The 16,111-nt window shown below is 35.5% G+C and overlaps 3 protein-coding genes across 3 annotated transcripts; 1 reads left to right on the forward strand and 2 right to left on the reverse strand.

Annotated features, from left to right (window-relative positions):
• Positions 1–1,438: 1,438 nt before the first annotated feature.
• Positions 1,439–8,123, forward strand: LOC108219518 (putative UDP-glucuronate:xylan alpha-glucuronosyltransferase 3). The gene is made up of 5 exons (XM_017393004.2): positions 1,439–1,776; positions 1,867–1,960; positions 4,722–4,931; positions 5,156–5,793; positions 6,755–8,123. Exons 2-5 carry the CDS (start codon positions 1,890–1,892, stop codon positions 7,783–7,785), a joined length of 1,950 nt encoding a protein of 649 aa, XP_017248493.1. The 5' UTR covers positions 1,439–1,776; positions 1,867–1,889; the 3' UTR covers positions 7,786–8,123.
• Positions 8,124–8,276: 153 nt separating this feature from the next.
• Positions 8,277–10,543, reverse strand: LOC108217675 (alcohol dehydrogenase 1). The gene is made up of 9 exons (XM_017390550.2): positions 10,400–10,543; positions 10,261–10,307; positions 9,790–10,115; positions 9,609–9,691; positions 9,416–9,491; positions 9,210–9,271; positions 8,986–9,084; positions 8,742–8,903; positions 8,277–8,622 (listed from the first exon to the last, which is right to left on the reverse strand). The coding sequence occupies exons 1-9, from the start codon at positions 10,466–10,468 to the stop codon at positions 8,506–8,508; spliced, it is 1,041 nt and encodes a 346-aa protein (XP_017246039.2). The 5' UTR covers positions 10,469–10,543; the 3' UTR covers positions 8,277–8,505.
• A 1,988-nt stretch (positions 10,544–12,531) lies between these two features.
• Positions 12,532–15,603, reverse strand: LOC108217676 (alcohol dehydrogenase 1). Its single transcript, XM_017390551.2, has 10 exons — positions 15,426–15,603; positions 14,922–15,058; positions 14,534–14,580; positions 14,125–14,450; positions 13,936–14,018; positions 13,741–13,816; positions 13,520–13,581; positions 13,255–13,350; positions 13,006–13,167; positions 12,532–12,858 (listed from the first exon to the last, which is right to left on the reverse strand). Exons 1-10 carry the CDS (start codon positions 15,553–15,555, stop codon positions 12,742–12,744), a joined length of 1,236 nt encoding a protein of 411 aa, XP_017246040.1. The 5' UTR covers positions 15,556–15,603; the 3' UTR covers positions 12,532–12,741.
• Between the last annotated feature and the right edge of the window lie 508 nt (positions 15,604–16,111).

A 16,111-nucleotide genomic window follows, 5' to 3' on the forward strand; every position in this document is an offset into this window, starting at 1 on the left:
TAGTCGAAATGTAAAAGTTTTTACAGGTATAGTCGAAATGTAAAAATTGTCTACTGGGTTATTCAAAATTTTCGTTATCGGTCACCTAAAATAAGATGAAAGAGCCGTATTTTATTATTACTATGATAGTGATAACTAAGATAATATATTCTGACCATTCTACAATGAAAATTTATATTATTCCATTCAATTGCTAATCCACGCTGCTAATATAATACAGATCAATTAGATATATTAATTTATTAACCAAAATCGAATCATCCCCTGTACTGTATTAGTATTACAGTACTTTACAAGAATCCAAATTCTTTACACTTGATTTTCCGCGAGTTTGCTGGTTAATTTGAATTTCGGTAGTATCCGTATCATCTTGGCATTTATTGCTGAAGAAGTATATAATAATATAATTTTTATTTGAAATAAGTAATTATTTTAATCAAACAAAACAAAACAAAACATCCGTCTATTACTTATATCTAGAAGAAAATGTATATGTTTATAAAAATACATAAATATGCATTTTCTTTTAACGAATATTATATAAATAAATTTATCCAGATAATACAGGGACGAAATCAGAATTTTTTTCCGGGGACGAAATTTACTAAAAAATTTCAAAAACAAAATACTACAAAATTATGAGTTTTTTTTTTTAGCGGCTGCGAGTTCCTACGTTAAAAAAAATTATGAATTTTGAGGAGACTAAATACTACAAATTATAAATTCAATCATATAAATTGATTATATTTAAGGTTTTCGGGGGTCAAGACCACCCCATAGATGAAGTGTTAAAATTAATAATTCACTGTCATAAATTTAATAAAATCTCTCGTAACCCTCGTCTTATAATATACTCTTTCCGTCTCTTTTTAGTTGTCACTTTTGGTTTGTGCCGGTCAAATTGACTAGAATTTGATTAAAAATTATTAATATTTTATCAAGTGAAAAAACAAAAAGAAATTTGTCACTGAAAATAATTTTTAATCTACTTTAAGATGTAATTTTCAGGATTTTAAAATAAAAAAAGAATGACTTATAATTTTTAGTCAACAATTTGACTAACAAAAATAAAAATGTGACAACGGAGTACTATTTATGTAAGAGCATCTCCAATAGTCTCTTAAGTCATTCCTCAAATATAATATAAAATATTCACTCTTAACAATTTAATGTATATTCATCTCCAACAACACTCTTTACATCCACTCCTAAACAATATTTTATTATTAAATGAATAGGACTACAATACTAGAGTGGAAAGAGAAAGTGGATGCTTGTATTACTTTATAATAAAATATAACTTAAGAGTGAGTGAGAGACTCTTAAAAGAGAGGAGAGAGAATAGACTCTTAAGGTTTTGAAGAGCCTTTAAGAGTCTATTGGAGTTCCATTTTGTTAATGCTCTCTATTTTTTCATTTAAGAGCTTGTTTAAAGAGCTTATTGGAGATGCTCTAACAACTGTAGATTTTGTGACACGAAAATCCAAATTCTTCCATGAAGGTTGTAAAATCGGAATCAGACCAGAGTAACGGTTTCTGCCGTCAACACTGTTTTTAACTTTGGTAAATTTGTTTCCACTAAACAATTGTACAGCACATTTACACACAGTCACACACTAAAAACATACTACTCCTGTATTGACCTGCTCTTTAAGCGTTTGAATTGATTAATAAAGTAAACTCTGTAACAAACATTCAACTCAGCACAAATCTACTAGATCACATCTCCCAATGCCATTGTTGTAGCACAGGCACATATATGTAATCACACTCCAGGTATGTTTGTGTTTCTTCGTTGTTACATTCATTGTATGTAATGGACCCAAAGTGTTTGATCTTTTGCGTGTTCTGAATTGTTTTCATCAGATGATTTTGTAAGTAAATTAAGTATGAGAGGAGCTGGTGGTGGCGGCTCACCTAGTAGTCATGAACGTAGACACAGACTCTCTTCTGCTACTCAGTTAGTCTCTCTCTCTCTCTCTCTCCAGTGTGTGTATCTATGTGTACATTAAGTTTGTATCGTTGATGGAAATATGGAATTGAAGATCAAAGAAGGAAATGTTTTAAATGAATCCCATTCATCTGATTTGGAACGTGATTATTATTGTGGTGGTTAGCCAATTTATGACTTTCGTCTTAGAGGATGAATTGTAGGATTTGGCGAGAAATGTTTTAGATTCACTGCTGTTTATGTATTGTGATATTTGTTGGACAAGTTTGTTATGAGTGTTTTATTGTTAATTGTCATATTAGAGGGAAATCTGAAATGCAAGTCTAAAATGACTTGCTTGGTGAACATATTTAAGAAATGTGTGTAAACAACGCAGGTTATAAAATTAAATGTTACGTTCCTGTTTCATTAATGAGCTTTGAAAATATGATGATAGTAGGATCATCAATCATTATTAAGACTGGTATGACTTATGTTTCAAGGTAAATGTATAACTTTGAATGAGACACATGACATTGGTGTACAAATCACAAGAGCATTTTTTGGTTAATACTTGGATTGGTTTCCCCCATATACTTATCATCACCTGGCATTCCTTTAATACATAATTACATATACAGGAACCAAACCAGATATCTCTACTTCTTTGTCTAGCATCATTGGGTCATGTAAGAAACAATTTTCACATGTCCTAAAATTGAAAATAATTATGACAAAACCAACATCAAAGAGACTAGGCTACATTTTTCTTGGAATTCGGAAGGATGAAACTGGAGGAAATTGAAAATAGAAATGAATTAGCTTAGTTGTGCTCTCTTCTGTTTCCTCCATCTTCTTCACACTTTTAGAGGAATTAAGAGGAAAAATTAAATATCAAGGAGTGATGCCACAACTTCAATTGGACACTCTAGGAATCTAGCATGGGAATGAGTGAATATTGCCCTAGGAAGGAAGATGAGGATATGCCACTTTTTGATATATTACAAGCTTATTCTATCTGATTGGGCCACAAAAAGAAGTACAAGTTTGCTGGAAAGTCATGAGTTCAGATGATAATGTGACAAGGGTTCTGAACATGAATAGATCTGCAAAAGTCATTGTGTTATCAGTTGCTGGGACTGAAGAAGTATTTGATGATCATATGATGAGCTTTAATATATCTGTTCCACCTAAGCAAGATTTTTAAGACCTTTAAACGATTTACAAAGAAAGTCCGAGCAACTAGGGGCCTACACTATTGAAGGGGTTTAGCACACCAGATGTATTTTAAATAATTTTCCTGTACTTTTGAAGTGGTAAGTTTATTATTATATTGGCTCGACATTGTAGCAAAGTAACAGGTCCAGATACGGTCCATACGGATATTTTTAAGTTGATAATAAAAGAAAGCACGAGATCTATCATTTAGTTTAATATTACTCTGCCCAAAAATTTCATTGGGACTGCTACAAGGAAAGCGGTGATATATGATATCAATAATAATTTGCATATTTGATCTAAATGATGTTTCATGTATATATAACATTAGCAGATAAACATATTTCACCCACAACTCTCGTATGTGAAGTTATGTAAATCTTTTTAAAAGGTTAACCAACCTAGGGACCGGAATATAGTCTAATATCCATAATTTAATATCAGGTGAATGTTATATCTCTACATAGATGGTTTTGTTGAGGATTTGGGCAAAGAAATAGCTCATTCACTTATTCAGACTTGGGATGGTTTTTAAGTTAGGCCTTTAGGGTCGTGTTCTAATGGAGACTTTAAGTAACTAAAGATTTATGTCTTAGTGTCTTAGTGTTGATCTCTTAAGTGATGTTTTCTTCATAATAGTGTACTGTACTGTCATATCTTGATAAATTTGTATGATGAAAAAGTTTGATTAATAGTATGGTACGAACTAGAAATTTATTCAAATCTTTACCTTAGCTAAACCCCCCCGCAATTTCTTCCCTTTATATATCACTCTTCGAGTTTTTAGTTATCTCTTTGTTCTTTTCTTTAAAAGGCGAGGATGGGTTATATTCCTTCTGTAGCTCCTTTTAAATACTTTGGATAATTCTATTACCATTAAGGTCTAGCCAATAAGTATTGGTGTTCTTGCCTGTGCATACAAATGAATCATGATACCCGCACCAATATATGTAGATTTGACCATGGTGGAACATTGTCCATTCCTTTTATATTTAATGGAGTCTCTTTGTTGATATGAACACGTGGTTGGTGCCACACCAATATAAACCATGTTCGTCAACTAAGTTTGTTCAATGGTTGTAATTGTTGGAATAAATATATATGACCTAAGGTCTGTCTTTGATTGGCAGAATTGGTTGAATTCATTCTCAAATCCTATGAAAGAAAGCCACAGAGCATTTGACTGTTAACCTCTATTAAGTAGACCTTTTATTAAATTTTAAACAAGTAAGCAAGCTGTAGCTATTAATTAGTTAATCTACCTTGCTAAATTTGTAATCTCCAATCCTGTGATCTCTAATGTTGACTTTCTTTTCTTCTTATTGTTATCTGAAAAAAAATCCTTAGTATTAGTATTTATAACAGTGAATACAATCATGGTCAGCAATTTGCTAGCTTGCCTTTCTCTATTATTGATTACGGCCATGCATTTCTGAGGCATGTATGACGTATTTAATATGGTGTTTACATTACCAGTAACTAAAAAACTCTCAGTCTATTTTCTGCATTTATTTTTCTGTTCTCTTAATTAATAATTTGTATATGCCTGATTTATTTTTGATGTCTGGTCCAGAGAAGATACAACCAAGAGAAGATCTTTCAGAAGTAGAGTTTTTAGAAGTGCCGAAAAACCTTTCTCCAGTTTTAGCCAGGAGCGCAATTTGAACTGCAAGTTTTCTACTCTAAAACTAGTGCTGGTTATTATAATTTTTGGAGCATTTTTGACCCTCCTAAAGTCTCCAGCAATTTACAACACAGACCACCTAGCCAGTTTCAGACATCGGTATATTGTCTTGCCTAATCTTGAAATAATTTTTTATGAATGATTTAGCTTACATTTAATATGTTTAATTGCTTTCTTAATGATGCATGCAAGGGTACTTTCTTACCGATCTGCCACGTTTTTGAAGATCTAAATGCCATACAGACTTTATTAATATAAAATCATTTTGAGTTCAGAAAGTCATGGTTTTGTCGTTATGACTAACTAAACCTTATCGAATTCAGGCCAAGTTTTGTAGGTCAATTCATAAAGGACAAATTTGCCGCTGATCAACGTTATCTATCACAATTGGAGGTCAATTGGGACCAAGTCTCCGAAGTGATTGAGAAACTTGCTGATAGGCATGAGTATCAGGGGATAGGTCTGTTAAATTTTAATGACAGTGATATTGAACAATGGAAGCTGCTTATACCAGACGCAGAACATGTTGTCCTGAACCTTGATTTTGTTTCCAGCAATGTGACGTGGGAATCCCTATATCCTGAATGGATAGATGAAGAAGAAGAGTTTGAGGTGCCCATATGTCCTACATTACCCAATATTCATGCTCCTGGTAAACCGCGAATTGATCTTATTGCTGTAAAGCTTCCCTGCAATAAAAGAAGCAAATGGTCACGAGATGTGGCTCGTTTGCATCTACAAATTGCAGCAGCAAGGCTTGCTGCTATGTCAAAAGGGTATCATTCAGTGCACGTGCTTCTGTTGAGTGATTGTTTCCCAATTCCAAATCTCTTTACTTGCAAGGAGCTTGTTGTCCGTGTAGGCAACGCATGGTTATACGAACCTAATCTGAATACATTGAGACAAAAGGTTAATCTTCCAGTTGGCTCATGTGAACTTGCAGTTCCTCTTAAGAGTAAAGGTCAGATATAAACATATATTGATAGCTTCCTGTGCATTGATATTATATATATCTTCTACTAGCCACAAATACCATCTTCCTGACAAAAGCACAGCTGCTTCTCTAGACTTTACCTGCTAAACCATTACAAAACACTGGCTTTCTTCACTCCAGCTATAAATAGCAGGGTCAAGTCCTGTGGAAGTTTTCACTTGACGTCTGTATCATCTTGAGTGTACTAAGACACTGAATATTAGGAATATAATAAGTTGGAAATTTAGGCATCTCATTTTACAAGGACTAGGACAGTTTGTTTGAGACGAAGTGCCCAATACAATAATTGTTCAACTTCACTTGGGGAAAATTTTGTGGTGCATGTAACTTTGGTCACAGTTTATTAGCACCTTAATGACCACCGTGATCTTTCATGCCAGTCAAACTAAGATGTAGGAACATAGATGCATATAAAGTGCTTATATATTTAGCCTACCTATATCAAGGAAGCGGATGTGAAAAACATTAGCCTATGTCTTTTAACAGTTGTATTACATCTTTGATTTTTCTAGTTTGCATTGTGTGTTAAGATATTAGATTGGATCTAGTTTCTTTTTTATGCATTCTCAACTGAGTAAAGTCTTCCCTTTTCTTTCGTGTTAGGACATTCTTTGCTTTGAATCCAGCAGAGATATATTGTAAACTGTGATATTTTTGTTAATTTACTAAAAATTAAGTCTTGTAATTCTAACAAGGGGCTCTAATCTGTGATAAGATATGTATTCAGTTTTGAAGTGGAAGCATATTGTTGTCACAGGAAAATAAAGTATACAGCTCCCTCCCCGCTTTTTCAAGCAAATACTGGCGCCACCCTTAATGAGCAGTATTTATAGGCTTTAATAATAATTTCATGCATGGTATCAATCCTGAGTTTTCTTGAATATGGTAAAAAATATTGTATTCAACACTGACTGAAGTTTTGATATAGATCACTACTCCAGCAATGCCAGGCGAGAAGCGTATGCAACTATTTTGCACTCTGCACATGTGTACGTCTGCGGGGCTATAACAGCAGCTCAGAGTATCCGCATGTCAGGTTCCACACGCGATCTTGTAATCCTTGTTGATGACACGATCAGTGAATATCATCGAGGAGGTTTGGAAGCTGCAGGGTGGAAACTACATACAATTGAAAGAATTAGGAACCCAAAAGCTGAACGAGATGCTTATAACGAATGGAACTACAGCAAATTCCGCCTGTGGCAATTAACAGATTATGATAAGATCATATTCATTGATGCTGATTTGCTCATACTTAGAAACATTGATATCCTGTTTGAGATGCCAGAAATTACTGCAATTGGAAATAATGCTACCTTATTTAATTCTGGGGTAATGGTGATTGAACCATCCAATTGCACGTTCCAACTGCTGATGGATCACATTAATGAAATTGTGTCCTACAATGGCGGAGATCAGGGGTACTTGAACGAGGTCTTCACCTGGTGGCACCGGATACCAAAACACATGAATTTCCTGAAGCATTTCTGGGAAGGGGATGAAGAAGAGAAAAAGGAAATGAAAATAAAGCTATTTGGAGCTGATCCTCCTGTTCTATATGTTATTCACTATCTCGGGTTAAAACCATGGTTGTGCTTTCGAGATTATGATTGCAACTGGAATGTGAACATATTGCAGGAGTTCGCAAGTGATGTTGCTCACAGGAGATGGTGGAAAGTGCATGATGCAATGCCGGAAAACTTGCATAAATATTGCCTGCTAAGGTCTAAACAGAAGGCAGCTCTAGAATGGGATCGGATGCAAGCCGAGAAGGGTAATTACACAGATGGTCATTGGAAGATTCAAATTAAAGATTCACGCTTGCAGGCTTGTTTTGAAGAATTCTGCTTCTGGGAGAGCATGTTATGGCATTGGGGTGAAACAAATTGGACCGATAATGCAACTGCCACTCTAGCACCGCCTGTTCCAATCATCTCTGGGTTACTCCCTTCTTTGTAAGTTATTCTAGATACGTGAACTAAAATATTCTAGTGTGAATGGAGTCCTACAGTGCTAATCTTCTACACAAACTAAGTTCAGATAAGAAGTATAAAAACTACACAATATCTTGAGTCTATTTTGAAAATGTTTAATAGAATCTCACTTGCAGCTAAAAGTTTGTAAAAATCACGTGAATGTAATGTCATTATTTAACACTCTATCTTTTATTATTAAATTTGTATTCCATTTTACCCCTTTTCTTTCTTATTACAAGGTAAGGTTATGTGTCAGGGCATGAGCCGTTAAACATTTGTGTAAGATTTTGCTTTAATGTAGTGGGAACATTTTTGTCTTCCTTTCTGATCCTCGCTGTATATCTATGCTTAGACATGCTTTAATTTTAAGTGTTTTTGTATATTTGATAAATGTTGTGGCGAGTAACCGGAGATGGTAAAAAGCGAGTGTATGGGGTCAAACCTTGGCTTTAGTTTATAGACTAGCAACTATCCCAAGTCGTAACTCATTTATTAATTCGTTATTTAAACACCATACTGCATTTATTCTAAACACATATCCGCTAATTTAAATGCCATCGCCAAACGATCGGCAAGCAACTTGTTTACCAAATATTCCATTTATTCTATATACATATGCGATTTGCAACACCCGGCAAATCGTTTATTCTCAACACACACATACATAGGCCATAGATCACTGATTGTATAGGATTTGAGCTTCCTAGGCATCCATATCAATTATGCAACGCAGACTTTCCCCTTTCAGCATGTAGTCAAATGCTTTATTGATGTCAAACAAGCTCACCTTGTGCGTTATGAACTTCTCCACTTCCAGCTCCTGCAGTAGGAAAACATGTCTTTCTTTTAGCATGCAAAAATCAAATCATTTCATCAATTATCTCAAAACTGTAAGGATATAGGATACAGAATCCGCCTGTTTGAAATATAGGATATCACCTTGTTCATGTACTTCTCCACAACAGACGGAATGTCAGAGAGGGGCTTGTAATTGCCGAAGAAAGTTCCCGTCAGAGTCCTTCCTTGCAAAAAGTTCACGGGGTTGGTCTTGAATAAATCGTCCTTGTTTGGCAGACTAACAAGAACAGCAACCCCCCAGCCCTGCATATAACCAGACCCAGTTCACTGTCTGCCATGCATATATAGATTAGAAGCTCTATGTTCTATCGAAATCATTGCTTACATCATGAACACATTCGAAAGCAGAAACTGTCACACTGATATCAACCCCGGTACACTCGATGGATCGGTCTACTCCTCCATCAGTCATCTCCTTTAGTACCTGGTTTTTAAAAAATTTAAAGAGCATCCATTACAACTCATACATCATACTTAGAGCAATTATCCCTAAGGCCCTAACCCTTGATCTAACATATTGAATCGAGGCAGCAATATCCTGTTACAAACCTCTTGAATCGGCTTATCATGATCTTGGGGGTTCACAAACTCAGTAACGCCAAATTTGCTTGCTGTTAGATAGATGGAAGCAGAGACATTAGGATCATAAACATACACAAGATAACTAAAGTAGTAAATACATTGTAAGCTTCAGAAACTGAAGTGAGAAGTGAATGTACAGATGCAAGCTTTCTGCTTAAGTATTAGAAACCCACCATTCTTGAATCTGTTTGGATTTATATCGATGCCTATAATCCTTGATGCGCCAGCAATGCGGGCACCTTCAGCAGCCTTTTATTTTTGGCCAAAAAGAAAAGCAATGTTAGAAAATTCTACTTGCTTGATCTTTTCATGATCCTTGTATGATCTGAATGTAACGAAACAATGAAACAACAAATATTTACTCACGGCGAGGCCGACAGTTCCTAATCCGAAAATGGCAACCGTGGAACCCTTTGTTGGTTTCGCCACATTCAGGGCTGCACCCATTCCTATAGGATTATGCATAAAGCATTTAGGAAATCATGCTTAGTTAAGGATGCAAGTTCCGATGTATATGTAAAACAAGGCGACATAAAGACTTCTGTACCTGTGGATATACCACAGCTCAGAACACAGACTTTATCGAGGGGAGCTTCCTGATTGATCTTTGCCACACAGCCAGCATGAACAACCGTGTACTGGCTGAATGTGGACGTTCCAACAAAATGGTAGATTGGCCTTCCATCTTTCGAAAATCTCGTCTTGCCATCGCTTAGCATCACACCACGGTCCAAATTGATCCTTAGCAGATCGCATAAATTGCTCTCAGTTGATCTGCAGTGACGACACTTGCCACATTCCCCTGTGAATAGAGGGAGCACTTTGTCTCCAGGTTTCAGACTAGTAACCCCCTCGCCAACACTCTCCACGACTCTAAAAGGCAAAAACAAATATCAGTAAATGCTCGTTGGAGATAAACTATACCCCAAAAAGCCGAAAACATGACCATTAAATTATCCTAGAACATATGCTTATTTTTAGGGTATCAGTAGTTTTTTGCAATTTGAACCGGACATACCCTCCAGCTTCATGGCCTAATATGCGAGGAAACAGAGGCTGTTGCCCCTGTGACAGAAAGCACCATATAAGCAAATATGAGTGAGTTAATTATAAGCTAGCTATTAATCTAGTAGTAAACGAGTTAATTAGCGTAGTACCCTGGCCTCCCAGAAGTACACATCAGAATGGCAAAGAGAGGTGAAATGAATCTTCATTCGAACTTCCATTTTCTGCGGTGGTGCCACTTCGATTTCCTCTATCGCCAAGGGTTTTCCGGCTTCCCATGCCACCGCAGCTAAATGCAAAATTCATTTGAACAATAATATACATTAATCTGATTGTAAAGCTAAAAAAAATACAGAATAAATTTTTAACACCGTGCAGAGAGTTAAGATAATATTTTTTGCGCTATGCACAAGTTAAATATTAAATTTTCACGCAATGCGCGAACAGAAAAAGTTTCACGCAATGCGCGGACCAGATATTAAATTTTGTCGAGCAAAATTTAATATCTGGTTGCAGAATCCGCAAACTAAAGATTTGACCTCCTTTGTCGACCTAGCTAGACAATTAACTTGGACGAATATGGCATCGGTATTTTGTTTATTTTCGAGATTTATGATGAGCCGCTGTAAATATCAAATCTCGATTCCTGATAATTTAGTTCTTTGCTTAAATTCCAACATATGCTCCAAACAGCTAACTAGAAGATGACTTTTTTTCTTCATCTATATAAAACTGGAGGTTTACTACGACAAATAATTACCCTTGCAACGAATGGTCTGGCCAACAGTGCTGCTAGACATCTTCACTCTTGAGAGTATTTGTGTGTGTTTTGCAGAAAATGTGATTGTGTGTTTTGTGGATGGAGGAGTTGAGTAAAGGATGATGGTATTTATAGGTGAAATGTGTGTGAATAAAACGCACCAGAAAGACACTTGGTTGCATTTTGGACACAACACGTAGCGATTATCTGCATGTTGCTCCAGGTGTTACTATGTGCAGATAGATATCAGTTTGTAGCATTCTATAAATAGTATCAACTCCATTCTTATCTTTCTTGGTAGCAAACAGCTCTGATAGTCCAGCTGCATTCACAGACTGATGAAATCACCCGTGGGTCGCTATCTTCCATGTACGTTACATTATAGAAACGCAGCGCTATCTTCTATGCACGTTTCATTACAGAAACATATGCATTCTAAAATTATAGTGGATAGATATCTTTTGTGTCCGTTACATTATAGAAACGGATGAACTCCAGGATCGAAAATCTGGAAAAGTCCTAAGGTATCATGACCGTTACATTATAGAAACGGAAGAATCCAATCTAGATAAGTCCCACGGTACTTATCGGCAGCATAAAAATAAGAGTCTAAAATCTAGATAAGTCCTACGATACTTATCCGCAGCACATAAAAACAAGAGTTTATCTAGTGTGTCTCTATGAGCACATGCTAAGAGCAAGTCCAACAATGTCTTAAAAAGTGCCTTATATATATAATAAAAAATGATGTCCTGGTGATTTAGGACATCATTTTAATATAACAACTCCAACAATATGCCTTATTATTGCGCCTTATTATTTAAATAATAGTATATTTGAATTATTGTTGGAGGGAAGTGAAAAAGAAAGAGAAGAGAGGTGTGTTGGAATGTGATCAAGCTAATATTTTATTGATAAAAATGATTTAGGGCATATATGATTGTGCCTCAAAAATAAGGCATTTGTTAGATGTCCTAGTGTTTTTAGGCACCACTAGGATATTGTTGGAGCTTCATTTTACTTCAAATGCCTTAAATTTTGATTTAGGACATGATTTTAGGGCACTCTTGGACTTGCTCTAAGTATATAGATCACATGCTAAGCACTAAATTTTATATATTTGAGATATTTTGATTGGTGTATTGTTGTACATGCAGTAGGCATCCATTATTAAGAAATAAAAGCCATTTGATAAGTCAAACATAGTAATTTTTAATTTCTAATGCTTAGCATGTGTTTATGAGCACACCCCTAAAAAAAACCTCACAATCTTAGCAGCAAGATCTTAGACAATGCAGCATTGTTTTGGTGTTTATCTCGAAGTTGTTGCATAAAATCTCACAGTGATATTAACATCTTTTACTTCTTTTTTTGAAATCATATGAAACCGTTACAGTTGCTGGTATACTACAGGGTCATGCGTTATTGCTCAGCACTTCGATTTTTTCGATCGATTTATATCTTTATTCTCAGTTTTCCATACTTGTATCAATAAAACCAAACTAGAAACTTAACACGCCAGTCAAATGAAAAGAAAGAAGATGCATGCAAAAATGAGGTAAACAAAACAACCAAACTCTGCAATACAATGTCAAAACACCAATACTCAGTATTAAGTGGCAACCCCTTGACAAATCTTTTATTTATATACAACACTTATTTGATAATTTTTATCAAATTCGCGCATGTTTCACTGATTGCAGAATATTTATGCTTCCAAAATATAGGCTTCGCCTAAGCACCCATGTCGATGATGCAGCGCAGACTTTCCCCCCTGATCATGTAGTCGAATGCTTTGTTGATATCCGACAAGTTCACCTTATGTGTGATGAATTTCTCCACTTCCATCTCCTGCATTGTGAAAATATGGCATTCTTTTTAGTATAGTAGAAATCAGATTCACAATTTATGGATCAATTGGATTTTGAATGAGAAAGAACATTGATAACTGACAAGCATCCTATGTAATCTGCAGAAGTCGAGTAATGCATATTATACCTTGTTCATGTATTTCTCCACGACGCCCGGGATGTCAGTGCGGGGCTTGTAGTTGCCGAAGAAAGTTCCCTTGAGAGTCCTCTCGTTTAATAAGTTGATGGGGTTGGTCTTGAATGAATCATCTTTGTTTGGGACGCCAACAAGAACAGCAACACCCCAACCCTGCGAAGAACGTACCCATATATTCATATTCAGGATCCAGTTCAAATTTCTGTGACGAATCTTAGGATTAATCGGTGACACACTTACATCGTGCACGCATTCAAAGGCAGAGATCATCGCTCCAACATTTCCTGTACACTCAATGCACCGGTCTACTCCCCCATCCGTCATCTCAGCTAATACCTGGCACAGGAAAAATGAATTAAAATGCCAATCAGTACAACTTTCAAAAAAAAAAAAACAGTCTCCAAATCTAAAGATACTGAGCTGTGTAATAAAAAAAAGTAACTAATAATAATATTCATTCTCATGTTGCAAGTATAGCTGAGGTCAAGAACATCTTGTAACGAACCTCTTGGACCGGCTTATTGTGATCTTTCGGGTTCACAAACTCAGTAACACCAAATTTGGTTGCTGTTGATAGCACAAACATCAGCATAATACAAGGATAAAAAAATCTTGATATTATTATAAACCATAAAACTGATATCTCGTTTGCAAGTTTTCTTACATAGTTACACAGGAAGTAGATTTACCAATATATACTTTTGGAAAAAAATTCAGTTTACTCACCCTCCTTGAATCTATTTGGGTTCATATCAATACCAATAATCCTGGATGCACCAGCAATCCGAGCACCTTCAGCAGCCTAGTGTTTAAGACAATATATAGATAATAGAAGTAAATTATATTTGCTCGACATTTTCTTGCTCCTTAAAAATTCTCAATCATATTGAAAGAAACAATGAAAATAACGATCTCACTCACAGCAAGGCCCACAGTCCCTAATCCAAATACAGCAACAGTAGAACCCTTTGTTGGTTTTGCAACATTCAGTGTCGCTCCCATTCCTATACAGAATTCGAAAGATAAAAAAAATATAAGGAAAGTCACGTTGAGTCACGAGAGACACTTACCATCCAGATGTTAAAGCAATGAACTTAAAAACTTTTATACCTGTGGATATACCACAGCTTAGAACACACACTTTGTCAAGTGGAGCTTCAGGATTGATCTTCGCCACACAACCAGCATGAAGAACAGTGTACTGGCTGAAGGTGGAAGTTCCAAGAAAGTGATATATTGGCTTGCCATCTTTTGAGAATCTTGGCTTGCCATCACTTATCATCGCACCCCTTTCCGTGTTGATCCTTAGAAGATCACACATATTGCTCTCAGCTGATTTACAGTGGCGGCACTCCCCACATTCCCCGGTGAATATCGTGAGAACTTTGTCCCCGGGTTTTAATTCCTTTACACCTTCACCTACACTCTCTACAATTCTACACAAGAACACAAATCAGTACAAATTAACTTAGTCACCTATCTCAAGAATTAACTTGTTCCCGTAACAAATTCAACTTACCCTCCAGCTTCATGACCTAATATGCGAGGGAACAGAGGATTTTGCCCCTGTGACAAAAAACAATTAGAATCAATACGGAACAGAGAAAAGAGGTCTGGCCTCTTTAACACATAAATACACATACAATCAATGACTATAATGCTATGTTACTCAGATCTCGACTACAAATGTCCAACATCATGGATAGGTGTACAAGTATTGGACTCAGTAACATTTGAAATGAGTACACATATTTTTGGCATAAAGTAAGTGACCAAGTCCGAGTGTTCTCAGAGAGTGTCGTCAAGAGTGTCGAGTGTCCGATATGGGAAGAAAATAAAATGAAGGCTCTGACTAACATAACTTCTAATGTACAAGGGAGTAATAAACAAGGTAATTAGATTGATACCTTAGCCTCCCAGAAGTAAACATCAGTATGGCAGAGGGAGGTGAAATGAATCTTAACACGAACTTCCATTTTCTGTGGTGGTGCAACTTCAACATCATCTATCACCAACGGTTTCTCTGCTTCCCATGCCACAGCAGCTATATGAAAAAATGCAAAATTCACATAAATCACCACACAACAATCCCAATGTCTACAATCTTTATTAAATGTACAACACGAGCTGATCAAAACCATTAACAAATATTTAACAAATTGATTAAAAGCACAGTCATTTCTCCAATTTATAAAAAATCGAATGCAATCAAAAATCTTAAACCCTACACGGCCACACGTGATCTAATTAACCAATTAAATATGTAAATTATACATATATAAAACACGGTTAGATTAATTTACTGTACACACTATAATGATCATACTCCAAATACAAAATAACCATGATGAAGACTTTTTATACCATGTGTGCGTGCGTATTTAAATTTTCGATCAGGTAAAAAATGTTACCCTTGCAACGAATGACCTGACCAGCCGTGCTAGACATTTTGGAGTAGTTGTGTATTTTGGGTGCACAAGAAGATCTGATGGTGTGTTTGGCGGAGTGAAGAAAAAAGGGTAAATATTTATATGCATACATCTGACATACAATGTGTAATTTCCTCTGCTTCCTAGAACCACCGCCTAAGCTTTCCTGACAAATGCAAGACAGGTGGAATGCCTCAGAACATGCCACGTAAATAAGTGTCCGCACGTTTCTCACTTGAAACTGTTTCCGTTACGATTTACCTTTTCGTTTCCAAATATTCGGATAGGATCAAAATTATTATGAACGAGTATTTGAGTATTCACGTCCGATATCATATTTTATTTGGTTTTAAATTTTTTGTCAGATTTGGTGTGATTTCAAAATGAGATGATCTCATATTTTCGAGTTTTAGTGAAACATCAAAAGCACCAAATAATAAAATATCAAAATTTTATTATCATAATATAATCTTTTTATTTAATAATACAAGCAAAAACATTATATTATCATAAAAAATCCAATAAAAACCCATATTAATTAAGATTTTATAATTATTATTATACTATTACGAAAAACTTTTCATATTGGTTTGGACTTTATAAATATCATTATATTATTTTGACAAGACTTCCATATCGGTTATGATTTTATAATAATAATAATTATT

This window comes from Daucus carota, chromosome 4, assembly GCF_001625215.2.
Source record: "Daucus carota subsp. sativus chromosome 4, DH1 v3.0, whole genome shotgun sequence".
Classification (NCBI taxonomy): Eukaryota; Viridiplantae; Streptophyta; class Magnoliopsida; order Apiales; family Apiaceae; genus Daucus; species Daucus carota.